The 26509-nt window shown below is 43.1% G+C and overlaps 1 protein-coding gene across 1 annotated transcript in view; it reads left to right on the plus strand.

Moving 5' to 3' along the window:
• The window catches only part of CARMIL1 (capping protein regulator and myosin 1 linker 1), a 308343-nt gene extending 296726 nt beyond the window's left edge, over nucleotides 1-11617 (plus strand). Inside the window, exons 35-37 of the mRNA XM_052648705.1 lie at nucleotides 1549-1752; nucleotides 2967-3107; nucleotides 11481-11617. Of these exons, the coding sequence (XP_052504665.1) occupies nucleotides 1549-1752; nucleotides 2967-3107; nucleotides 11481-11617 (482 nt within the window). The remainder of the gene's footprint in view (nucleotides 1-1548; nucleotides 1753-2966; nucleotides 3108-11480) is intronic.
• The last annotated feature ends 14892 nt before the right edge of the window (nucleotides 11618-26509 follow it).

Raw genomic sequence — 26509 nt, forward strand, 5'->3', positions numbered from 1 at the left:
GATGGAGAGCAAGAATGGACCTTGACTTTCCCTAGAAGACCGCAGCCCTTCACCTGCCCCAGCTGCACTTAGGGCCTCATTCCCACCAGAATAACCTAGCACCTGGACAAGGCACCTTTCCTGATTCCACAAAGGGAAGAGATTTCCTTGAGAAGAACTCCTAAACTGGGGGTATTTGGGGAGGGGAAAAAGGGGACATGGCTGATGAAATCAATTATTATTGGAGTGTAATTGACTTAGAACACCAAGTTAGCTCCAGGTACACACCATGGTGATTTGATATTTCTATTACAAAGTGATCATCATGGCAAGTCCAGTTACCATTTGTCACTATATGAAGTTATTACAGTATCAGTGACTGTATTCCTTCCCCAGGCTATACATTTCATCCCTGTGGTACACTTATTTTGTCTCCGGAAGTTTGTGCCTCTTAATCTCCCTCACCCCTCTACCCCTCTGGTAACCACCTGCTTGTTTCCTGTATCCATGAGTCTGTTTTGCTGATGTTTTTAAAAATAAGCCACATATAGTATATAGCAGGGAGCCCTTTTAATTGACATGAGGGAATGCTTTTTTTCTCTCAGCTTGAACATCCATGAATATTCAACATCCTTTGTCCCTTTGACTTTTTAGGTGTAGGAAGAGAGTAATAGACTTTAGATGGAAACTGGAGAGTAACTTGTTAATTATCTCATTTTGCTGTTTGACATTCTTGTGTTGAACTTTAGCATTTTCATAAGGAAAGAGACTATAACTCACGTTCAGCCAGTTATATTTCTTCTGTTATCTGGATAAATTGAGGCAGCAGGAGATGATGCTTCTGGAGTGGTTCTCACTAAGCGTGAGGTTTGGGACACAGTCCTCCTCTCCCAGAGCCTGCAGCCCAACTCCAGAGTGTCGTCCAGAACAGAGGTGGCTACAGTTGGTTATACTGTACCTTGTGCCAGATCTAAGGAAGATCTGAGTGCTTCAAATGCATTGAGACTGGCTCTTGCCCCTGTATGCCCCTATGGGCATGTACTCTATTAAACGTGAGGCTTGTCATCCGTGGAATAATCAGAAGTGATCAGAAGAGTGCCATCGAGTTCACTGTTTTTCTACCAAGAATCTTAGTTTTCCACCAGCATGTTTTTATTCTGAAAACATGCTAGAATAGCGTGTTTCTATTCTAAAATATCTTTGGTGACAGATACAGAAAACAAACTAAGGGTTACCAGTGGGGAGGGGCTGGGAGGGAGGGGGGCAAGACTGGGGAAGGGGATTAAGAGATACAGCCTGCCAGGTACAAAATAAGTAAGATACAGGCTATAATGCACAGCACAGGGAATATAGCCAGTATTTTATAACTACCTTATATGGAATATAGTCTATAAAAATATTGAATCACTATGTTGTACACATGAAACAAATACTGTAAGTCAACTATACTTCTATTAAATAAAAGAGCTGAGAAATTATAAACAGCTATAGAAGTCTCTCAAGGATTGGTTTCTTTCACCTTTGAGTTTTACAGTAAAGTTGTGTTTTTTGTGCCCATTTTCATTTTAGTGCCTAAAGTGCATCCAGAGAACCGCTTCGGTTTGGGAACCCCAGAAAAGAATGCCAAAGCCGAGCTCAAGGCAGAGGCGGGCTCTAAGCCCCGGAGCTTTTCCAACAGGCCCACCAGCCCGAAGCCCCTCCTGCAGGCCCCCAAACCCAACCTGGCTGCGCGGCCCACCATTCCGCAGAAACCAAGAACTGCCTCGCGGCCTGGTAAGGACTGGTTTTTGCCGGTCGGGAAGTAACGCTATGACCAGATGGCTTCCCAAGCTGGAGGGCCTGGGCCTTCACAGATGGTTTCCAGGGCGTCTGGTGAACATGACTGGGGCAGGGGGCAGGGGGGCGGGGGAGGTGTCTGCAGGAGAGGCCCCGGGAGAAACCTGCTAAAGGGACCGAGGCTAAAGGGCTCCTTCATTCAGCACCCAGGTCACCACTCAGGGACCGTCCTTGCACTCAGGGCTGTGGGTTGAAGGCAGGATGGTGAAAGCGCCCCTGCGTGGTGCTAGCCCCCTGGCGGTACTCGCTGTAGCTTCCTGCAGGCTGAGTCCAGGTGCTCAGATCCTTGAGAAAGCCACAGGTTAAGGATGAGAGCCACAATTTGGGAAACCGTAAGTTGCTCTGTTTTTATCCGATATCCTGTGAAGTATTTAGGGTTTAGAACAGGGCTGGGCAAACTGTGGACCTGTTTTTGTAAATAACATGTCAGAGGCACACAGCCCCCACTGTCCGTGTGTACACACACACCCACAGCACACACTGAGAATTAACCTTGCCGGTGATAGAGCAGAGGGAGGGAGTGTAATTCAGGTTTTCCTTTCAACCAGACTGAAACAGGACAGTCTTCAGAAATAAGAGGCGAGCTGTTTTGCCATCTTTTTATCTTAGCAGGTCATTTAATCTCTCCAGTTGTACAGTGTTCACAACAGTCCTTTCTGGTCCTCAAAGTCTATGATTTTAAGTTATTCCAACTGATCTCAGTAAGTCTATGTAGGTACATGCACCCCCACTCCTGAAAGTACAAATCTGTAGCAATCTATAGACAGTGGTCTATGCACATGGTGACCACTGTACTGGATTTGAGAGCAGGTCAAGTCAGTGGGTTATAACCATCACTTAAGAAAATCAAATGGCCTTTGAGGCAGAAGGAGTATTTAGTTCACCTACAGTCTAATTTTCAAATATCAGCTCATTGAAATTCTGAAACGGAAATTCTGTCTGCAAGGTATATTCATATCTATAGATTTTTAACTCTGTAAGTTTTAGTTTTTTTTTTTCCTATTGTTTGTTACTTCACTGGCCTATGAAACTAATTTTGGGCCAGAAAAACTCTGATTTTTTTTTTTAAAAGATTAGTCATTTGTATTTCAAGACTAACCCAGCTTATGCTTTAGGAATCCAGTTTGATGGGTGTCTTTGTGTCTCCACAGAGGATGTCCCAGACTCTCCATCCAGTCCGGGTTCTCCTAAAGTCGCTCTTCTTCCACCTGTCTTGAAAAAAGTTCCTTCAGACAAAGAGAGAGATGGCCAGGGCAGCCCGCAGCCCAGTCCTAGGACCTTTTCCCGGGAAGGTAAGATTTTTTTTTTCTCTGCAGTAGCTCTCTCCAAGGAGATTTATTTCTAGAGAAAGGAATTCATCTTGGTTAGAGTTTGTCAGCCAGCATCCCTTGGATTACATTTTGGAACCAGAACAGACTTGATTCAACATTGCTGGTGACACTAGGTCTTAAAGACTGTATACAGAGTAAAAGCGTAACTGAGTCACTCAGCCCAAAGGTCTTGGTAATAGTAATCTGTAGATTCTCCTGACCCCTCTGTATTAGGAGTGCCAACAACATTGTTTTGTGACTGGCGCTACCTGTAGGTTTCTAGGTTCCACTGTTTCTCAGAGGAGCTCCCCCTGGTGGTCAGTTGCTGTCACTATGGTTCAGGAGTGGCTCACACAGGCTTGGGAGACCTGGTGGATGGTTGTTAGCTTGCGTGGTCGTGAAGTCAGATGATCCTCATTCTCAGAAGTGTCACCTGCATGGATGTTCTCAGAGCACTGTCACACCAGTTTGTGTCTTTTCTGTTTCTTTTACTTTGCTGGGGTGGGAGCAGAGCAAGATAATCCCAGGGCTTGAATGCTGTCTCCCAGAATCAGATCAAAGATTGTTGTTTGTGGAGGCAAGGTGTGTTTGGGCTGACTTTTGCACCCCATCTTGTCTCTCTCCACTTCTCCCATTCTGTTCAATGTGCAGTTATGTCTATCATAAAGTGTAATTGCCAACTCTAAGCCCCACCTATTAAATTATCTGGAGCCATCGTCACCCATGTCCAGATAGCTCGCAGCGTGGTTTGGGGCTGCTTGGTTTTATTTTAGATTGTTTGATGCTTTAGAATTCTCTGATCACTCCGATTGTGACATCTTCCTACCTCGGCTCATTTTCTTTTGGGTTGAAATTAATGGAAAGTGTTTCTGAGTATACTCTTTATTGATTGAGAGTCTCATAAAATATAGCACAGCCTGCTTTCTTATCTCCATTCTGCAGATTTATTTGATGTGTACAAACTTCACTCACCTACTGGCTGTAAATTAAAGAAGGTGAGGGTTTTTGACCAAAGCTGATAAACCAGTCTGTCAAACAGAGAAACTAAAGCCATTGAATGATGGCTGACACAGTCATTTGACACTGGGTGATCAATAAATACAGGATTCAGTATTATAGCCACAGCCTTTGAAAGCCTTGGTCTAGAAAGAGGAATCAGTGGTGGTGTCAGGTCAGAGTGACTGCCTGCTCGAACCAGGCAGTCAAGTCCCTTCCCTGTCCTACCCTCATTTTTCCCTTTCTGCAATTGCTGTCTTTGTGTCTTTACTTACAAGGAAGCTTTGAAAAATGTCTGAAAGAATTTTGTTGGTGAGAAATGGGAAGGCATGGAGGAGTAGTGAGGGTAAGTAGGAATGTTTGTCTTGTCAAAAGCAATTGGAGATATGGATGCATTGAAAAGAAAAGGGCTGAGGGCTGAACAAGAAATAATTGCTTAACGTTTTTGAAAAATGCCGTTTTCTAAGATGCCTAAGATGAGGCCCAGAGTAACCCACCAGTCTCTTGAGTAAAAGAGCGTGTCCATGGAGCCTCTAGCGTTAACCAAGATGGTGAAACACTAGATGCTACAGGCAGGTCCTTGGCTGCTTTGGGAAAGTTAGGTGTTCTTACCCCAGGAACTTAGGAATGAATGTGTTGCTTCTCAAATGTATCAGGGCTTCACAGGTAGATGCTTGATTCCTTTCCCCACTCTCCCAATAGCAAATACTGTGGATGGTTCACACCCCCCATCTTTCCAGCTGAAGACTGGAGAGTTATGGAAATCACTGCTTTCCCATCTGGGATCCAGGATAATCTCCGAGATCATTCTGATGGTGTTGCTTGAAACTGAAATTGGACTCAAAAATATACATAAGGTCTCAGAACAGTTGGTGAATGTCAGAGGTGGTAATGTTTTGATTTCAGTTTATTTTTCAGCTTGTCCACTAAGCTGGCCCAGGAATGAGAGCCACTTGTGAGCCCTCTTTTCCTTTAGAAAACTGTTCCTGTTGTTCCCATTCCTACTCTCTTGTACATTATTCATGCCGGTTACTTCATTTCCTTGTTCTGTGCCTCCCTCTGGACTAGCGTGCCCAACTCATTTCTGAATCAGGTAAACGGCTGTGCTTCTTCTGGATTATTCCATAGTGAATGTGAATTTCGTTAATCCATCTTGGAATTGAAATAGTAACGCGGGGGCCTTTCTGTTAGTTATATTTTGGGGGCAGACTCGGAGCTCACCTCATTTTGCACGACATTTCCATAATGTTGGCTGTTGAATTCTGTAGATAATGGTGTATCTGTTCAGGACCAACACTGGAGGTACCTTGAATCTTAAGTGGGGTGGGTAAGCTGATATTTAAGTTTTAATATTAACATTTTTTAATATTAATGTCAACACGTTGATGTATTTGCTACTATAAAGGGTAAAATGGATCCCTTTTCCTCAGTAGTGCAAAGAGGAGATTATTACAAAAGGCATTCAGATCATGACAGTGGCAAGCCTTCCGGTAGAGGGAAAAGACCTTCAAAACTGTACTCCACCATTGCAGAAGAGGAAGTGAATGCAATTGGGCACAGGAAGTCACAGCCAACAAATGGTTAGAGTCTTCACTTATCATCCCTCACTGTCCCAAAGCTTATGAACTGGCACTAACAAAAACAAACTTTAATTGAACGTAACTTCTGTCCTGGGACTGGGTCAGGGATTGTTCATACAATTGATATTTTTTTTCCTCTAAATGGCAGCAGGATGGTCCTTCCATTGTGGGACAAAAAGTAAAAACTAAAAACAGAAATTCTTACGAGGAGGACCAAGTTACTTTGGATTATGGTGACTTGTCCTTTCAAATTTTTGTGATCATGGAGGTTGATTTTTATATTTGGGGTCATGTCTCCTAGTCTCTTCTTTTCTCTCTTTACTCTTCTTAGATTTAAACTGGGATGGGGTCAGAAATTAAGAGTAACATGGTTACCTTTAGAGAATGTTGGCCAAACACCTTACCTTACACTCTTCTAGCAAAGGATACAGGTTATCTTTCAGTGGACACTTTGTAACCCTATAGGAAGAAAGGAAAAGTACCAATTTACTTTTCAACCTCTTATATTATTTTACAACAGTTAGTTACCCAATAACTGTCTTCCATTTGACACTGTATACATCCTGTAAAGTTCTGTTCAGGTGAGGACAGTCCCAGGAAATGGATTTTAAATCAGCTTTTATTTCCAGTGGGAAATTTTAGAATAAGTACTGCTGACTCAGAGAGGAAATGGCTTTTCTATGACTAAGTATTCATCATCTCCCTGGTTAATAGCTTTTTATAAATATGACTTAGTCTTTTAAAGGAAGTTTTAGTATAATAAAAGAAATATTAAATATTTTGATATCTGAAGCTTCTTTAAGGGATTTCTTCTCTTGGAATAGGCTTTTTTTTCCCTTCCCTGTAATACTTTATCAGATGGTAACATATGAGGGTAGGTGGCTCCAGGGATAAAGTGCCTGCAGTCTAGCCATAAGCCCACACCCCTTACTGCCTCTTCAGAAAGCATCCCAGAAGGCAGGTCAGTGGAAGTGAACTTAAAATAGGGATAAGTTCTATTTACTGAAAAAGGCTAAACCATTCTCAAACCTTTGATCTACCTTATAGCTTAGTAGCCCAGTGAGTTATGACTTCTCGTAGGAACTGTTGTCTTTGAGGACTTTCTCTGACACAGTTCAAAACAAGAATGATGGAGCAAGCATCAACCAGTCTCCCGCCAGCAACAGCACTGGAGTCAGCCTTCTTGACCAGATACTGTGAGATAAGCCATGTCCTCTTGGCCCAGCACACACCAGCCAGGTGGCAGGGTGGCGTTAAGGACATGGCCCACTGCATAAAGAAAGCAACATTCCGTTTGGACTGGGTAGCAACTGCCCTAGAGGAAAACACCTGACTTGTTTCTTGATTTTTAAAGGGTTTCCTGTGGTAGGCGTGTTCATAGTCACACGGTTACATAACTTCTCTCTGCAAGAGATTTCTCAATATCTTCAAGAAAATCTGTTATCTTCAAATCACATAAATTACAATAAGACATTTTCTGAAAAAAGAGAATTTATATTAAATCAGAAGCTCTATATTGCCTCTTTTGATTAGGACACCCAAGGTTACCTAGATGTTGCTAGATTTTGGAAATTTACATTTGAACTCTTGCATCAGTTGACTTATAATCATTTGTTGTTAACAAAGCACCCTTCATGCAATGTAACATTCATTTTTCAAGTGACTACCAACAGCACTTTATATATACAACACATGGATGAAGAGCCCACCTGCCAGTACCACACTGATCATCCAGTGACGTTTTGAGTTAGAGTAAAAATAAGATGAAGCCAGAGAAAAGCCGTATCCTAGAAAGGCAAGAAATTCTGTTTGAATTTTTTTTTTTTTTTGGATGACCTCTTTGGTTTAAAACTCTCATTGTGATGGGCTACATCAAATTTTGATGGAATTCAATAGGACCATCTTGATCTGCTTTCCTGCCTAGATTTCTTGAGATATGAACAGGAACCAAAAGCATAATTTTTAGAGGAGCTTCAGTTAAAATAATCTGATGTACATTTTAATCTTGTTTTGTTAGTGCCGATTCCCAGCACTTGTCTTCACCCCTGAGAACTGCATAGCAGTCTGCTTTCTGAATAGTTTGGTTAACAAATGCAATTAGCAGAGCAATTCTGTTAAGCCACAGTGTGTAGTTTTCTTTAAGTATTTTAAGAGCAGCTTTGTTTATGCTAAAACAGCTTTCTTACCTTCCTAAATCATTTCTCTGTGAAACAAACAGAAGCTATTGTTCTCAAAGCATGCTGCCTATTTTTATCATGATTATTATGTGGCTATTTTAATATTGGTTTGACAGGTAAAATGCTTACTTTCTTTTCCTGGAAGTATTTGTAATTGCATCTTTTGAATTTCATATCATTTCCTCTCTACATTTAATATAAGCTGTGATGTCTTCATTAGAGTATGTCCTATTTTCTTGAAGAAAAGAGTTGGTTTTGACATTGTATGCATTGTAATGTATCCTATTTGGACAGGCCATCCTATTCTGAGATTCCTATAGTGTATCACTCGCCTCTTCCATAATTCAGCCTATAACCAACAAATATTTGGTTGTGGCTAATAATCTGTAACCCAGTGCTATGTTCAATCATTTCTCACCAGATCTGGGTTCTACTACCCCTATGTGAATTCTTCGAAAGAAATTTAACAGTTCATTGACACTTTCGGTGCTTGTCAGAAAATATTTCAAAAAAACAAGGCCAACTACAGATTTTAAGGTCATCATGTTTTTCTCCTGGGAAATATGTCAGTGGAGCTTAAAATAGAGAAAAGCTCAAATTTTTATATCAATCTCTAATTCTGAATTTATATGCACATTTAAGATGCTCTAAAATTAGCATCTATGTATGCAAACTCAGATCATTTTCAAGAATGACAGATTTCACATTTGAGCCTATCAGTTATCAACACTGAAGACAGGATATGAATATACATATAGACTGTTTCTGTTGAATAAATTGCCTGTTTACTTAGGTATCTTTTATAATTTTAATGGTACCTGGAATGGTAATCAATGTGTATAGACACATATAGAGAAGCTCTTGAACTTTAATGTATGAATTGTTGCATTAAAGAAGTGTAGTAAAACAGTCTTCAAAACAGTTATCAAGTCAAGCATTAAATCAGGCTGCCTAAGAGAAAGTTTCTCTAAATTAGTAAAAAGTCTGAATTCAGAAATACTGAACCTACTTAAATATAATTGTAATTTTGTAATTACTGTCCTAATTACATGCAATCAAATAATGCTGCCTAAAGGCTGGAAAACATGAAAAAAAACACATCACCTACTAAGGTTGTTTGCACTAGCAATCTGGACTAATACCAAGTGCTTTGGCTTTCAAACTCAAGTGAGTTGTGCAAACAGTTCCTTGATCTCACCATGCCTCAGTTTTCCTGTCCAAGAATGGTACCTTACTTATGATACAAAGAAAATGTCAGCCTGGTACTAGACCCATTATCACATTCACAACTGGTAGAGTTAAATCAATGAAAGTGAATTTTTTAGAAAGAATTTTTAAATAATGTCACCACCATAGTGAACTGCATTGACAGTCCTTCAGAAACAGCATATCATTATTCCTCTCAGTGACTATGTCAGGCAAATTAGAAGTTTTGCTTTCGAGACTGGTACCAGGTTGGCTCTATGTCACCAACTCAGAAACCAGCCTGTTAACTTGCATCCACCGCCGCCCTTCCCCCACCCCCCCACCCCCCACCCCGGCCTGGAGGACTCAGAAGCTAGTGTCACTTGGATGGAGACTGAAGGACAGTCTTACTTTTTACAGGAAAATTCCTGTGTTGGATTGGTACTCAATTTTGGTTAGTCCTGGTCCAGGGTTCTTGGTTTTCATCTGTGACAGAAATGTATTTGATTGCAGGAATTTCTCCGTTTTTAGAGGGTATTATTGATGTCATATCATGTGACATCAATCAGACAGACCTGGGATTCTGAGGATGTTATAAATATTGGGAAGGATGAAATTTTTTAATTTAAGAAAGAAAGCTAATACGTTTGCTCTGAAGATAAACGAGCAATATATCAGCATACTTCTTCCTTTGAATTTGTAGTGTTGGAAACCTGGGTAATACTTATTTTAGTTTTAAAATGAATAAGATTTTCTAGCTGATTTCACTAGTAATGATCTGTTTTGAGGTTAGATTATTGCAAAGTATTTCAAGATCAAAATATAGTAAAATTTCCCTGCTAACCCCTGTTCATAGTACACAGACACAAGTTCAGAACTTAAATATTGAGTATTACTATCAAATTACTTTGTGAAAAAGGGAAATTTATAGAAAATTACTTACCTTTTCTCCCAAAACCTGGCTTGTTAACAGCTTTCAAAGGACCAAACACCTTTTTTTTTAACCCAAATCAAGCTAAAATAAAACAAAACTTTAATATTTATTCTTTGCTTTTCCCCTCCATCTGAGAATTTGCTCAAAACTGTTGGGTTAAAGAGTCAAAAGTTTTTAAAAAATTATTTTATCATGAAATTTTATGCTTTTAAGAATTTTGAGTAAATTTAATGTAATTAACTAAAATTTAAATTTTTATTGTGTAGCGATCAGAATCTGGCTCTGACAGCAGGATTGGCGAGAGAAGTACTTTATTATGTTTGCATTTTGCCTATTAGGTTTCATGAGCTTTCACTTCCTAAAACAACATTCCTTAGCAGATGAAACATTTAAATAGCCAGTTCCTAGCAAAATGAGTTTTAACATAATGCTAACATCAAAATGATTCAAAGCATCAAATGAATCCTCTTGGTTTTCCAGGACTGTGTTCCTGGTTGGATATTTAAACTTCTGAGTAGTAGGTAGCTGCACTCTTTCAAGCCACACAAAGTGCATGGGGTTTGGTATTTTTCGCTTTTTTACAATAGACCTGGCGAGTAATATTTAATAACTCTTAACAGCCACGCTGGAGTATGGCATCTGGACCTTTTCCAAGGTACAGCAGCAGAGAAGCTATGACCTAGTGGAAAAGAACATGGATTTTGGAGAAAGATTTAATTTAAACCCTGATTCCAAGTTTTATAGAACCTACCCAGTAGTTGTGGAGAGTAACAGTGATAAAAGGGAGCGCCTGGCAGGACACATCACGAAGGCTCAGTCCGGTGATTGTTCTCTCATCACTGCTCTGTAGGTCCCCCGTGTTCATATGTGATCAGAACAGGCAACGAACACGGCAGTTTTTTTACCTGGAAGCCGTTCCTAAAGGATGGAATAGAGGCAGCATTCATTCATTTCCACAAGACTTTATTTCATTTCCTAGAGAGTGAAACTGGGGTTTTCTGAGACACAGAGAGGCCTGACAGAGATCACTGGGGCGCCTCCTCATATCCTGTCCTTGAAGCAGGGATTGCCAACCCTAAATGGTGTGCAGAAGGCAATGGATGGAATATCTGTCCAGCGGTGCCACCTCCGGGCTCTGTTTCTGTGCCGCGTGACTGAGGAGGTCCTCTGGGACAGAGTGGCTTCCGGGTGCTCCCCCTTCCTGGCCCCTCCCTGTGCTCCCACCCCCACCCTCCCCTGCTGGGGTCCTCACCCTCAGATGGTCAACCGCATCTATGAGAGGCTCACCCTCTCATAGACTGGGGTTTTTATGTTTTCTGTTTTGTTTTTAAATTTCTGTTTAGAGTCTTGAAATGTACTTGGAAAACTGTTTCTGAGAAAGTTCATCTGAAACCCTCCCATACTCTTCAGGGCCCCCGCCTATCTCACCCCACCAGCATCTCCTTGTTCATCAACTGTAACGACTTTCGTTCCTTCCTTTCAGTGTCCAGGAGAAGCTGGAGCCAGCAGGCCCAGGAGTGTCAAGAGCAAAAGCAGTGGGCCTCCAGTAAAGACGGCCAGCCAGGCAGCAAATGCAGCGACTCTGGGGAAGAAGCAGAAAGAGAGTATATTTTTGTGTAATGGTCACCCACGCAGAAGTCTTACTGTGAGGGGCGCTTCTGTTAGCCATCAGAGAGGAACCAAGGGCAACATCTCTCTCTTCTTCTAAGCATTTGTCTCTTGGTGCTTTTTTCTTTCTCCTTTTTTTGAGAACCAAAACAAATCCATTTCTTGGGAATCAAAGCACAGGTGTGATCTTTCCCAACCCTTGGCATTTGATTTCTATGCATTCCTTCATCTGCCTTCAACGAATGCCAGCATTATCCCATGGGCCCTACTTGAATTTCTCTGAGGCAGCTAAAGGTTGCCCCGTCAGATGAGTTTGGGGAGGTAAACGAGGTAACTGGACACATACTCATGAGTAACACCACCCACCTGACTGTACCTGTGTCAAACCTGCACTTGATAGAGCAATTTATTCTTGATGTATGCGATTGCACACTGTAATTAACAGAGCACACTAATAACTTGTATAAATTATATATATCAGATCTTGGGTATGGTTTTTACATTCTCCCATGGGGAACTTCTACCTTCCTGATGTGGAATTGTACATTTAAATTTGGTACGGTGACCTTTGTGATACCAACAAGTGAGTTAAGAACCGAGTGAAAGGCCCATGGCTGATTCTACCATGCTCCCAGATTAATGTATATAGTTGATTGGAATGAGGTTTTATGAATATTCATGTTTTTTGAAGGCCTTTAATTTCTGTTCTGCATATTAGCTTTTAATGTGTGATTAAGAGAGAATACTTTGACACCTGTAAAAAATCAAAATACTACTTTTTAAGACATTTCACAAATATTCACTTACATTACAGGCTGAGGTATTTTATTCATATGTATATTTATACCAATAAAATGATTTTACAAGTGGAATTTTTACTTTCTCCAATGATTTTGTAGTGAGGATTGGCTTGTGGTGATGAGCTTTGTTTTCTGAAAATCCAGAATAATCACAGTTCCCAGATAATCAAAAACCTATTACATTCTAAATAAATGCAACTTGCTGATTTCACAGCCTGCTCTTACCTTTGGGGAAAAGATGATGAAATTCATCAAAAGGTTGTGAAAGTCCACAAGAGCCCACTCATCAGGCCAGATAATGGAGTCGGGGCTGGGGTGTCTCTGAAAAATCCCAAGACGCTGTGAGATGAGCAGGACGACTGCTGGGAGGGGTCTGAGAGTCTTCACCAAACGAGAAGTTACAGATCATGGTTTTCCTACTGGTGCCATGTGCAGGCCCTGAACTAAGAATAAGGCTATTGGTAATTCACACCCCATCTCAGGTATACCTAATGGGCTCAAAACCCAGGAATCACTTTGTTTTAAGGATGCATTCTTTGTATAGTTAGACTGGGCAGGCTGACCTTTCATTTTCCCTTAGTTTAGCGTTGGATGGTCTGGGTCACTTAACACCTGCTGTTTGGCCGAAGATTGGTGAGGCACGTGTCAGGTGTTGGAGAGAAGTCAATGCAATTAAAAAATGGCCACTGAAAATTCAGGAAGAGGAAAACAGACACCTGGTTAATTAGAAGGGGAGATCCACCCTGTGGCAGGAAAGATGTCACACACGTGACCCTGCCCCGTGCTGGCTCATTTCCCTGTGTGCTCCAGCTGCTTCTGTTCACAATCCACTTTCCCTCACACTGTGTGCAAAACAGTGTTCCCAGAGAAAATTTTGCAAGCTTGAAGGGAAAATAACAATTCATTTTATCTTTGCAAAATAAAATGTATGGGAAAATTACAACAGAAAAATCACAGGAGGCAGGACAGCCCTGATTTTTCAGTGTTACACCCATCTTCGATCCCAAATGTGTGGACTTACCTGTTGGTCCAGTGGTTGAGGCTCCATGCTCCCAATGCAGAGGGCCCGGGTTCAATCTCTGGTCAAGGAACTAGATCCCACAAGCTGCAAGTATGATCTCATATGCTGCAACTAAGACCCAGCACAGCCCATTAAAAAGAAAAAAAAAATCCTGAGTGGACAAATCCTAAATTGAGATGGCCATGAAAAGATTTAGCATTTCTTGCTCTGGATTAAAGGCCCAAGTGTAACCCTGCAGTAGGAACCACATGGTGTTCATTTTCAGCTGGTCCCTCTGTTTCTACAGAGCAAGAATGTTAACCAACACCACCTCTGGCTTGTTGAAGGAACCCAGTGGGAGGTCTTGGTAGAAGGTTGTAGACTGAGTCTGACCCTCATTTCCACTGTATAAGGTGCTAAGGAAATAGAGGTTTCAGACCCTCAAAGTTGTTACTACTATGTTTGGGGTTCTGCTCTTTCTAAGGTACACAGTCCACTAGAAACCTGTATTCCCAACACTCGCATCTTTAGCCCAGAACCCAAACCCTTGGCCAAACTGCTGAAGACCAGAGTAGGAGACGAAGGAAGGAAGACAAAGGGAAACAGAAGGATGAAGGGTGTGTTTTTTTTCCCTTAGATTTTGATTTTTCTCTCTCCTGAGTTTTGACTGGACAAAAGAAAACTATAAAATCCATGCTATGGTCTCTTCAACAAGTGGTGCTGGGAAAACTGGACAGCTATATGCAAAAGAATGAAATTAGAACACTTCACTATAATATACACAAAATAAACTTAAAATGGAGGTGCAAGCCCGAAGAGAAAAACATCAGCAGAACACTGACATAAATCACAGCAAGATCTTTTTTGAGTAATGAAAACAAAACTAAACAAATGGGACCTAATTAAACTTAAAAGCTTCTGCACAGCAAAGGAAACTGTAAACTAAACAAAAAGATAACCCACAGAATGCAAGAAAATATTTGCAAACAAGGGATTAATCTCCAAAATATACAAACAGCTCATTCAGCTCAATGTCAAAAAAGCAAACAACCCAGTCAAAAAATGGGTGGAAGGTCTAGACATTTCTCCAAAGACATAACAGATGGCCCACAAAACACACGAAAAGACGCTCCCAACAACACTCATTATGAAAGAAATGCAAATCAGAACTACAATGAGATATCACCTCACACCAGTCACAATGGCCATCATCAAAAAATAAATGCTGGAGAGGATGTGCGGAGAAGGGAACTTTCCTAAACTGTTGATGGCAAAGTAAATTGGTACAACCACTATGAGCATAGTATGGAGGTTCCTTAAAAAAACCAAAAATAGAGCTACCATATGATCCTGCAATCCCACCGCCGGGCATATATCTGGAGAAGAACAGGGTCTGAAGGGATACTTGTACCTCAGTGTTCACTGTAGCACTGTTTACAGTAGCCAGGGTATGGAAACAACATAAATGTCCACTGACATAAGGATAAAGAAAATGTGGCACAAATACGCAATGGAATATTTGGCTATTAAAAAGGATGAAATAATGCCATTTGAAACAACATGGACGGAGCTAGAGATTGTCGTACTGAGTAGTTAGAGCAATGCATAAAACCAGTGCCTGTGGTTCCTGACCTAGCCTGCAGGACCACACCGTCTGCCCCCTGCAGTCCTCACAGCTGGTGCTAAGTGCTGGAGAGGCCGTATAACAACAGACCTCAGGGTTAGCAGAATGGCGCCCCTCTCTAGTAGGGGGCCCGGATTACTTACCTTAGTCCTCTTAGGTGGGGCCAGGGAGGAGAAGACAGGTGAAACCTGTTAAGTCCTTTTCTAATCCTCTTTGCTACAAGGTGGCAAACCTGAACCATGAGGACTTCGCTGCCAGTCTCAGGACCACGTTGTAATATGCTCCTGGAGTGGATACTGTGACGAGGACAAAAGTGTTATTGTTCTGACCAGTAGCTGGCATGGTCCTTCGGTAGTCAACTGCTGAACTTGGATGGTGTTGACCAGTTGCCACTGGGTTACCATGGTGTCAGCACTGTGACCAGCACTCCTGGGAGGTGTCCACAAGATGAGGGAGTGGGTTTCCCATCTCAGTTGTTGAAGCAGCTCATTCAAAGCCCAGCAGCAGTGGGGTTGGGAGGCAAGGGGACATGCTGGTGTGCGTCGTTCTCACCAGCCCACTCCTGAACTTCATGGCCGACAAAGTGGATTCCCTGGCCACTCTTGATGTCCAGGGGCGTCCTGTATGTTGTGCATCCAGCATTTCTAGCCCCCAACAGTGTTTTTATGCCTTGCTCAACCACCTGGGTGGGCGTTTTGTAATGTCTTCACCTGTTGTGATAGACATCAATGGTATATTGGTCAGGGTAGCTTACGCATCTGAACCCAGCTCCTGGAGCAAGCAGGACAGGACAGCAATCTTTGCTACGGAGGAGTGGGGTGGGTGGGTAGGCTGCCATTTATAGGGGGAATTGACATCAAACTGGCTCATCAGTAACCAGGGAAACCAGCAGCGGGGGTATGTCCTTCACAGCCCCTCAGAAAATTTAGTTTCTTGTGATAAGGACATTTATGATTTACTCTCTTGGCAGCTTTCAAATGTGCAATACAGTACTACTGACCTCAGTCACCATGCTGTACATTATATTTGCAGGAAGTCTTAGGGGGCCTTTGTATTAATCATGTCTTTTTATTTTTCTAAGACTCCTGGTTGGAGGGGTGGTACACATGGGGAGAAGGTCTGCTTCTATAGCTTCCTATGAGAGCAAACTGATGGTCCCTTAGCAAACACTTGAGCGGATGGATAGGCTCAAGTGTTTGCTACAGACCCTAATGTCCAGGTGGAAAGTTAGGCCTCTGGGGTATCTCCCCAGCACGCTGGTCTTTTCCCATCCTTCTCCATATCCCTCGTCCTCCTGCTGGGCTAGTGGGTGGGAAAGGGGTTCAGTGTGCCTGGGTTTGTGGGTTCTGTGGGCCTCAGAGGCCCAAGGAGAGCAGCAGAGGGTTGGAAATGAGCACCCCTAGTGCCCTTGGGTCTGAGGGCCATCTTACCATCCAGGAGGGACCCAAGAGGCCTCGGGGATTGAATCTGTCCAAGAAGGAAAGCAGTCAACTCAGTCCTGTTGCAGAAGACCTGCCCACTCTGGGATGATTGCCCTGCAGACAGCTCATCTGGAACAAGTTTTGTCAGCCACTCTAACGCTTGAATAGCTTTAAAAAAAAAAAAAAAAAAAACCCTCTGTGTCACTAATGAGTTCAGTTGAAAAAGGGAGGAGGAGATAAAAACACATAGTTCAGGGAGCATGAACATGTTAATGAGATTGATTCTTCCTGGAAAGGGCACGAGGAAGAAACTTCCACTCCACTAAATCCAATTTTATTTAATTGAAAACTGGCCTGAAGTTAGCTTTCCAATCAATCCTGAAAGGCAAACACAGCAGGACCCCGAGGTGAACAAGGGGAAGGGGCAGATCCCAGACTCCTGGCACCAGCAGTGAAGCACGAGGAGCCACAGTGACCGTGACCGACACAAGTGAAGCAGCAAGAACCCGTGCACCACGTGAGTGTTTTGCGAATTTCACACCGGCATCTTGCTTTTGAAATTCCAAGTATTCAGGCCGTGGGGAGCAGGGATAGGTGACCACTAGCACGCAAGTGGCCCCCTTGAGGGTAGGCCAGGCAGCGGCCAGTGTTACTACATACAGCAAGGATCATCGAGGACTAAGAAGAATGAAATGTACCTTTCTGTTGCACTCCCATTCCCGGGGAGGCCCAGCTTGGATGAGGAACCACGCAAGACTCCCAGAGACTGGAGGGATGGCACATCCCCGATGACAGCATCAGACGCTGCATTTCCACAACCCAGTCTCTCACTGATTCCACGGAATCTGGCCTCAGGCATATTCTCTCCTCTGTTTCCCGACTCCTGAGAACATCTGCAGTACTTGACTGGCTTCTTGCCACCAGTGATAGCTTCTCATTTGGTTTTTTGTTCAATATTTTGCTGAGCACTTATCATGCAAAGAGATGGTCTGGGTGCTCTGGCAAAACAGCTCCCATCCTTTGGCTCACGGGGCTAACAATCTAAAAGACAGAAAATAAACAAGGAAGTTAATGAATGATGTCACGTCTCATATAAGCGCTCTGTATGGCAGAGGAATAGGCAGTGATGGGAAGAGAGATTTTTTTTCTTCTTACCCTATTGTTTTTCTATTAATTTATGCTCCCCCATTGTGGTGGGTGCTAGGAGACACCACCCAGATCTCCTTTTAGAAGTAACATATATTACTTCAGCTGCTTGGGGGGCTTGTCTCAAATGAAGAGAGCTGACTTGCCAAGGTCACACCCCTTCCCTGGTGACTCATCTGGTGGCTGATCAGTGCGGGAGCATGAAGGCCCAGCCTTTCCAGCTCGGAACAGCTGTGAAAAGGGACCCCACCTTCAGACCCCTCCACAGAGTGGACAGAGGTCTTCACTGAGCATCACCGCTCTGTGTCTCCCTCTGCCCCATCCTGGTGCCATCCCTCCTTTGATCCCAAGAACACTTCCCAATAACCCTCCTACACACCAGTCTCCATCCTGAGGTCAGCTTTCTGGTGAACCCAATCAGTGACAACTTTGAACGAGATGAATTTAAAGTACTTAATGTAGTTGGGCTTATTTAACAGAATAATTACAGTTCACATCAAATATTCATGGGGTAGACCACAGAGAGCCTCTAATACCTCTGGGACTAAAAGCCCGGGTTCCTTCCCCTGCAAACACTAGCATTCTGTCTCTTTTCCAGGAGGGCTGAGAGACTGGAGGACCTGCTCTTCTCACTCAGCCTCTTGGCATTTCCTGGCCTGAGGGAGGATTCTCTTGGCCCCTGCAGTCTCTCTAGGAGAGCAGCCCCATCTTCCAATAGACTGCAGAGCTTGGGTTCTGGAAACATCCAGAATGTCTCTCTCAGCTTCTCTCCAGTGCCACTGCCATCTCTCTCTCTTCCGCCTTGAAGAACTGGGCTGTGAACTCTTCATTAACCATTAACAAATAAATACAGGGCATCTGCTGTGTGCCAAACACTAGGCTATGAACCTCCTCTCTCCTTGGAAACCACACCTGGTCCCCCATTTCCAGAGCCGCCCAATGAGGAGGTGCCCCCAGAGAGCTTGTGCCTCTTGGGAACCTTTCAAAGTTGTTGGCATTGATTGAGGGGCATTAGTCCCTTTATCACGAGTTTGCGGTTTCATTTCTATCCATTTCATCTCCCCCCGCTCCCCTCTTATCCACAATAACTTCCTCTTCCCACAGGCTTCCCGACCCCTCAGTTTTCTTACTACCTTCCATGCTATATGCCAATATGATGGTCTTAGTACTCTAAAGTTTCTGGCCAAAAAAAAAAAAAAAGTTTACAAATACAGAATAATTCACAATTTGTAGGTGAAGAAACCGAGAAAGAGAATAGTGAGGGACCTTCTGAAATTCCCTCAGAAAGCTGGAGAAGATGATAATGAGAAGCGTAAACAGTAACAGAGTTGGGCAACACGCCAGGCATTTTATGTGCCTTGTTTTGTTTGTTTAGTTGCTCAGAGTCCTGTCCGACTCTTTTGTGACTCTTTGGACTGTAGCCCACCAGGCTCCTCTCTCTGTCCATGGAATTTTCCAGGCAAGGATACTGGAGTGGGTTGCCATTTCCTTCTTCAGGGGATCTTCTTGACCCAGGGGATCAAACCCAGATCTCCAGCATTGGCAGGTGGAGCAACTCTGTGAAGTGTCCAGCATGATCATCCCTATTTAAAAATAAAGGATTTAAGATTTAAAGAAGCTGAGTAACCTACCGAAGGTCACACAGTTTGTGATCCATTCTAATGCTAAAATCACTTCTAAGTACCAAGCTATCTACCAAGGGGAAGAGCCCATCTGATTTCCAGTCTGGAGTTCTAGAAGGCAGGGGATGAAGTACTGGAAGTGCTGGGAAACTGCATGGCTGCATAAGGCCCAAGTTTTGCCCCACTACACTGATGTGAATAGGGCATCCAATCTGTTGCCTCTCGCCGCCCCCCGCCCCCCCCCCCCCCAAAATCCTTCTTGCCTGGAATTAACTGAGTGAGAGAGCCCAGGATCCCCCAGCATTCCCTCTGTGGTGAGATCACCCTGTGGAGAGGCGGAGGGAGCAAGGCCCCACTCCAGAAAAGGGGTTATTTCACTACAATCAGGAGCTCCAGGAGCCCAGAGCAGTCAGTCTGGTAAAAGCACTTACACAGCTTTAATGCCAGTCACCTGTAGAGAAGGAGCATTAACTAGCTTAACACTCCCTCCCCAGGAAAGTCAAGGAAGCGGCTGGCCCATTTGATGCATGCGGGCAGCAATCAGAGGAACCAGCCTTTGATTTCTTCCCCACCTCCACCCCTCAAGGCTTAGCCTCACCCTTCTTTGTGATTAGGTCCAGACAGCTGGGGGCGGAGGGTCACCAAAGCTGTTAAACCTAGTTGTTTCATAAAGTGCTTTTTATGAAGACCTGGAGAAAAGGTTGCAAATGTATATAGTTTCTTAAAAAAAAAGCGCCAAATTCAGTGCAGGTAGTCTCTCCCCCTGACTTTTCAGGCCCACAGCCCAGGACAAGTGAGCAGGGAAGCCAGCAGGGCAGAAGGGCAGCACCACGTGGGCACAGGGGCCACTGCTGGCTAGTCTGTGGCGCTGGAAGAAGAGCCCTGGCTTTCCTTCCACATGTGGAAGGTGTCCAGAGTAACCTGGGCATCCAGATGCTCTGCGTGCCCAACAGCTCTGCCACCTGCTCTCAGCACAGCCCAGGTCCTGGGCTCTGGGAGTGCAGCGTGGGCAATCCTTGCGTGATGAAGCCGCTGTATTGGTTCTTCTTGCTGATGAGGTGGCCGTCATGGATGAGGCAGTGCAGAGCCCTGAAAACAGAGGGTGTAAAGAAAGCAGGGGCTGTAGAGATCAGGGACATAAGGAGAGTTTGGGGGCAGAGATGTGATAGAAACTACGCTTGTCCTACAAGTGGAAGGAGAGGTGGGAAGGAAAGCAACATGGGTGGTTCCCCCCACCCCCAGCCATCCCACCTAAGTGCTGCTGGATCTAAATTCACAGAAGAGTTTCCTCACCTGGAAATTAGGGGTACCGATTACCCACCCATTAGGGTAATTGCAAAAATTGAATAAGAATTTTTAAAAAGTGAAGCAATGTACAGAAAGGATCTTTGGATGTATCAACATGTTAAAGTGTTCCTTTTTTTTTTTTAATCACCACCAGACTCCTTTCCTGAACCTCAGTTCATTCCATCCCAACACTGGCCTAAGGATGACATAGGATGGAGCAGGGCACAGCTACTTTATTAAAGTACTGGGTTGGCCCAAAAGTTTGTGAACCCAAGCGAACTTCTTGGCCAACCCTAGGGAACATCTAATGGTTTGTTTTTAGGTTATATCAGGTGGTATGACATGTGAAAACAACTCAGTCAAAACAAAACCAAACCGCGTGATTGCTACAACAGAGACCTCATTTCTTATGCTGTACAATCAGAAGCTCTAACCAGGAAGGGGTTTGGATCACTAGCATGGAAATCCAGGCATTTTAGACTGGGAACTGCTTATTTTTCCTATACAGCTTAATGTGGACCCAGCATACTCCAGCATTTAGGAAATTTTCCTCGTCCATAATCATACTAAAGTCTGAAGTGAGACAATGCAAACTCTCTCTACCCCAATTCACCGAAAACAAAGCTGAGCTGCTCTGCTAGAAAAATCAGTCTTCCCAGCCCATAATGCCCAAAGGGCAACTATAGACCTTCTTCCCTAAATGACTGAATCAGGAGTGAACGTCTGATCCACAGAAAACCCAACAGGTTCTCTTGCCAACAGTTTGGGAAAATGAAAAAAAAAATAGTTCAGGAGCTGGCAAACTATTGCCCGTTAGCCCAATTTGGCGACACCCACCGGTTTATATGTTAACTGTGACTGTCTGTGGTTGTTGACAGTGATCCACAGATCCAGAAAGTTGAAACTATTTACAGTCTGTCCTTTACAAAATTTTCCACTTCCTGAATGAGAAGGTCACACAGACATGGATGCTGTGACCACCATTTGGGGGTGGGAGGGTCATATGCATTCAAAACAGAGGCAGCTGTGCTCAGAGACTTGTAGGGAGGCAGGAAAAGAGAGAGACTGTGCAAGAGAGCAGATAAGGGCTAAGCATCTCAGAGGAGAAAGGGCAGATAGGGCCTGACAACCTTCCAATATCCATGAGACACATGGGCCCTGCTTGAGACACATGCTCCCTCCCTTTGACAGCCTTATATATCCTAAAATAAACCTTTTTTTAATCTAAACTAGTTTGACTGTGGTTGTTTCTTTCAACAAAATGAGTCCTAAGTCAGCTATAGGGGCTAGCATGTGACTACAGTAAGTATGGACCAATTAAGCTCTCTGAAACCATTGCTGACTCCCTTGAGAATCAGTGGGACACCTTTACAGTTGCTTGGAAACAGAAAGTGCATTCCCAAAGTCCAGGTTTATGAAGTGGTAAACAGTCCCGTGGAGGCCAGGAATACATCAGTGAAGGTCTTCATCATTGTGGACTAGCAGAGCATAAAGGCCACCTGGTCCTGATGATTATTCAACAGTATCTATTAGCTACGAAGCCCCTGACAACCGAAAATTGATTTATCACACAGTACAGTCTATGGTAGGGTCAGCAGAAGGACAGGAGGAACTGTACAGGCCCAAGATGGCATCAGTTATGCTAATAATCATATGTCATGTAATAGGGACAACCATATTACTTTGAAGAAGTAATAAAATCACAAAATTATATAAAGTTGGTAAATGGGAAGGTGATCCAATAGCTCATGAAAGTGTTAGTCGCTCAGTCATGTCTGACTTTACAACCCCATCGACTGTAGCCCATCAGGCTCCTCTGTCCATGGGATGCCCCAGGCAAGAATACTGGCGTGTGCAGCCATTCCCTCAGCCAGGGGATCCTCCTGACCCAGGGATTGAACCTGGGTCTTCTGCATTGCAGGCAGAGTCTTTACCATCTGAGCCAAAACTTTTCTTTCTCACCAAACAAGAAGACAAAAGAGAAAAATCTAGTAATTCCAATTCTTAATAGCATAACAAAATCTGGGTCAAAAATGACTGTAAGTATAAAAAAAAAAGTGGCAAACTGAGAAAATTGTTTGCCACTTATATCACAGACATTGGCTGCTGCTGCTGCTAAGTCGCTTCAGTTGTGTCCGACTCTGTGTGACCCCATAGACGGCAGCCCACCAGGCTCCCCAATCTTTGGGATTCTCTAGGCAAGAACACTGGAGTGGGTTGCCATTTCCTTCTCCAATGCATAAAAATGAAACATGAAAGTGAAGTCGCTCAGTCGTGTCTGACTCTTAGCAACCCCATGGAATGCAGCCTACCAGGCTCCTCCATCCATGGGATTTTCCAGGCAAGAGTACTGGAGTGGGGTGCCATTGCCTTCTCTGCAGACATTGGCTACATCATTATTTATTTAACTGAATAGTGTTACTGGCTTTCTCATCCTAAAGAAGAAATCACTGTTGACATTAAAATTAAGTGCTATAGTTTTCAGGTATGATTTTAAATCTGAAAAGAAGCTGCAAACAGGTGGCAGAAGTCAGGTTGTAAAATAGAGATTTTGTTGTTATTGGGAAGAGATCATCACCAGAACTTCAGACTAAGATAACGAACTGAGCTGATGTGGGAAGCCCACCCTCTTATATTAACCACACCTAACACCCAAAACCCAGGAACCAGAAAGGGGTCTACCTTGCCATGTATGTGTATAAGAAAAACACTTCCTTGTTGGACTGGCAGGTTATCCAGTATGTAAGACTGCCTCCATAAATAAGGGGCTTGCATGGGACTCCTATCAAGATGAGCTCATAGGCAAAAAATATAAAGCAACAAGGAAACTCACCACTAGTGACTATAAGCAATCTGAAGGGGACTTAACATAAGGATGTCAATAATTTGCACATATTAAAAAAAGAATCCACAAGACAAAAATAGGAACTTAAAGAACAGGCATTTTTTTCAAAGTCAGCAAAATCATTGTAGGGCTTCTCTGGTGGTCAAGTGGTTAAGACATCTGTCTGTGAATGTAGGGGACATGGGTTTGATCCCTACTCTGGGAAGATCCCACATGCCAGGGAGCAGCTAAGTGCCTGTGCCACACCACTGAGCAAGCACTTTATGAGTCGCACCTACTGAGCCCATGGGCCACAACTCCTGAAGCCTGTACACCCTAAAGCCCGTGTTCCACAACAAGAGAAGCTGCCGCAATGAGAAGCCTGTGCACCACAATGAAGAGTAGCCTCTGTCTGCTGCAACTAGAAAAAACCCACGCACAGCAGCAAAGACCCAGTGCAGCCAGTAAATAAATAAAATCTTTAAAAACAAACAAAAAAGACTGTTTTTGTCTTTTTTGAGGATAAAGGTGGCTGCAAATTTTTACAATGCCTCCCTTTGAAAGGCATAGTCTGGGCCAACCTTGCACCCTGTTTTGACAGATAGCATATGGCAACAGTGATGTTACATAACTCCTGAAGCTGGAGCTTTAGGGATTTGTAGCTGCTGTATTTTTCTCTTAGGATGATCCATTTTGGAACCCAGGTACCATGCTAGGAGAAGCCCAAGTGAGCCATGTAGAGGAGAACTGAGGAATCTCTGTAAACAGCCCCAGCTGAGCTCCTGGCTGAAGGCAATACTGTCAGGAGCCACGTTAGGCATTACTGACAAAAGAGAGGCACGGCCCTAGACCTCCCTTTGTTCCATAGGCACGGGCCTGGAATGAAGGAGTTAGGCTTTGTGATTCTGACTTGTTTTTTCCTTTCCTCAGCTGAGTTGACTGAAGAGAATATTAATGTGCTTATTGTTTTTGAGAGGAGCAGGAGAAGGTATAAAGCCTTCATAATTCATAAAGTTAATCACTGACATTTGTTCAAGGACTTTTACAAAAGAGTGTTCCAGGGTGAGCACAGAGGCCGCAGCTTGAGACCATGGGAGGGATTCCCCCTAACTGAAGCCCATTTGTGAGAAAAGTGTTTATGGCAAAGAAGTTTGCTGAATTTAGGGCTTAGGAATAATTAAAATAGTTAGAAGCTAAAGATTTAAGGATTGCTGTAATGTTACAATATTCTACTATAGCTTATAGAAATTAGGGACTTTAGAGATATTATTAGCTAGAAGCCCTTTCTAAGAAATAGTGAGCTTAGGATACTAGGTGCAAACAGGACTTAGAAAGATAAGAATTAAACTGAAGAATGTGGTTTGCAGCCAAGATAATAGCATCCGTTACAGTGTATTCACAAGGACACATGAGAAAAAGTAGATAAGAGAATCGCTGAGGAAGGAACTCCTTTTGAGGGGCAACAATGATTTTTGGAGAAAAATAAATCTGGGTCTCTGGGAACTAAAAATATCAAACCTCTGACCTAATGCTTTTGTAAAAGTATAAAAGAGAATCATAAGCTTGAAATAAACAGGCAGTCCAAGGAAAAACTGAGAGGCTGCCTCAGTTTCTCTCGCCGACACCGCTCACCCCTTCAGGCTGAATCCTGGCTGCTAGAGCTGGACTCTGGCACAATACCAACTACCAACCACATGAAGAAGGTCGTTCTTTGGACTTTTCTGGTCCAATCAGGGCTTACTGCCACTTTTGTTAAACCTAAGGCAAAATAGCAGAATTATAGTAAATGACTGATGCTATAAGTTTTGAAGTGGTATGTTACCTAACAACAGAGAACTAAAAATACCACCATGGAGAAGTCACAGATCAGATGAAAAGACGAGACTTACCTCCATTGCTGAGTTTCTCTGGGTGAGCTCCAAGGGAATACCAGGCAAACTTTGGCCGGACAGAAGTTGAAAAGAATGTTACCCTGGAAGGGAGGCCTAGATGGAACACAGAGCATGACATACGCAATGCTGAGTAGGGAAATACCTGGCAATAAGCAACAGAGTTGAAAACGAGTTCTAAGTCATCCCATTAAAAAAAAAAGTTTCAATGACTGCTGTTTTGTATCAGAAAAGTTTACCATTTTAAGTAATTAACTTGGATTTTGTGCTTTAGTATTGGAAACTTCACTTATGTTACATGTAGGCAAAAAACAATCAATGACTAAATATGCTACTAAGTTAAAAGAATGAATACTTTTGCAGATAATTCACCAATGTGTAAATCACATACACTATTATCTGCTTCTCTTGGTTACTCCTCGAGACCCAGACTCTTGGGCCACAAACCTCAAGTCGTCTGTTTTCAATCTGGTATCGATTATCTGCTGCCAGCCACTGTCCTGGACCGCCCTGCTAATCTTGCTCAGTACTAGGCATTCATTGGGCAGGCCACAAATATTTAAAGAATTGAGCCAAATTGTCTTCTTGAACAAGGGTGAGTTCCTAGGGCCTTGAGGGCTCTCAATAGAACAAATTTTCCTTATGTACAAGCTAGGAGCTTCCCTGTAACTCAGTCGGTAAAGAATCTGCCTGCAGTGCAGGAAAACCCTTGTTTGATCCCTAGGTCAGGAAGATCCCCTGGAGAAGGAAATGGCAAACCATTCCAGTATTCCTACCTGGAAAATCCCATGGACAGAGGAACCTGGCAGGCAACAGTCCATGGGATTGCAAGAGGTGGACATGACTTAGCAATTAAACCACCTGTACAGACATAAATTGGCCATTTTGAAAAGCTCTGTAAACCCAGATCACTCATGAAAAAGAATTAAACTCCTGTACACCCGTGGCTGATTCATGTCAATGTATGGCAAAACCAATACAGTACTGTAAAGCAAAATAAACTAAAAAAAAAAAAAAAAAGGTAGCCAAACTGGAAAAAAAATAAATAAATAGAGTAAAACCACTAAAAAACAAACAAACAAAAAAAAGAATTAAATCACCCCCAGTTAGAGATCAGGGGTTATAACCAACTACAAGTTCTGTAAAAATGGCAGAACTTTCACTAAGAGGTGAGCAACAGAGCAAATATTTACTTCCCTAAGAAGCCTGGCTATTGGGTCCATGAGCCCTTAGTCAGGCACCAATGTCTGGCCCTAAGCTCAGAGCATGGAAGTCCATCCATGGCTGCAGT

Source organism: Budorcas taxicolor, chromosome 11 (genome assembly GCF_023091745.1).
Source record: "Budorcas taxicolor isolate Tak-1 chromosome 11, Takin1.1, whole genome shotgun sequence".
Lineage (NCBI taxonomy): Eukaryota > Metazoa > Chordata > Mammalia > Artiodactyla > Bovidae > Budorcas > Budorcas taxicolor.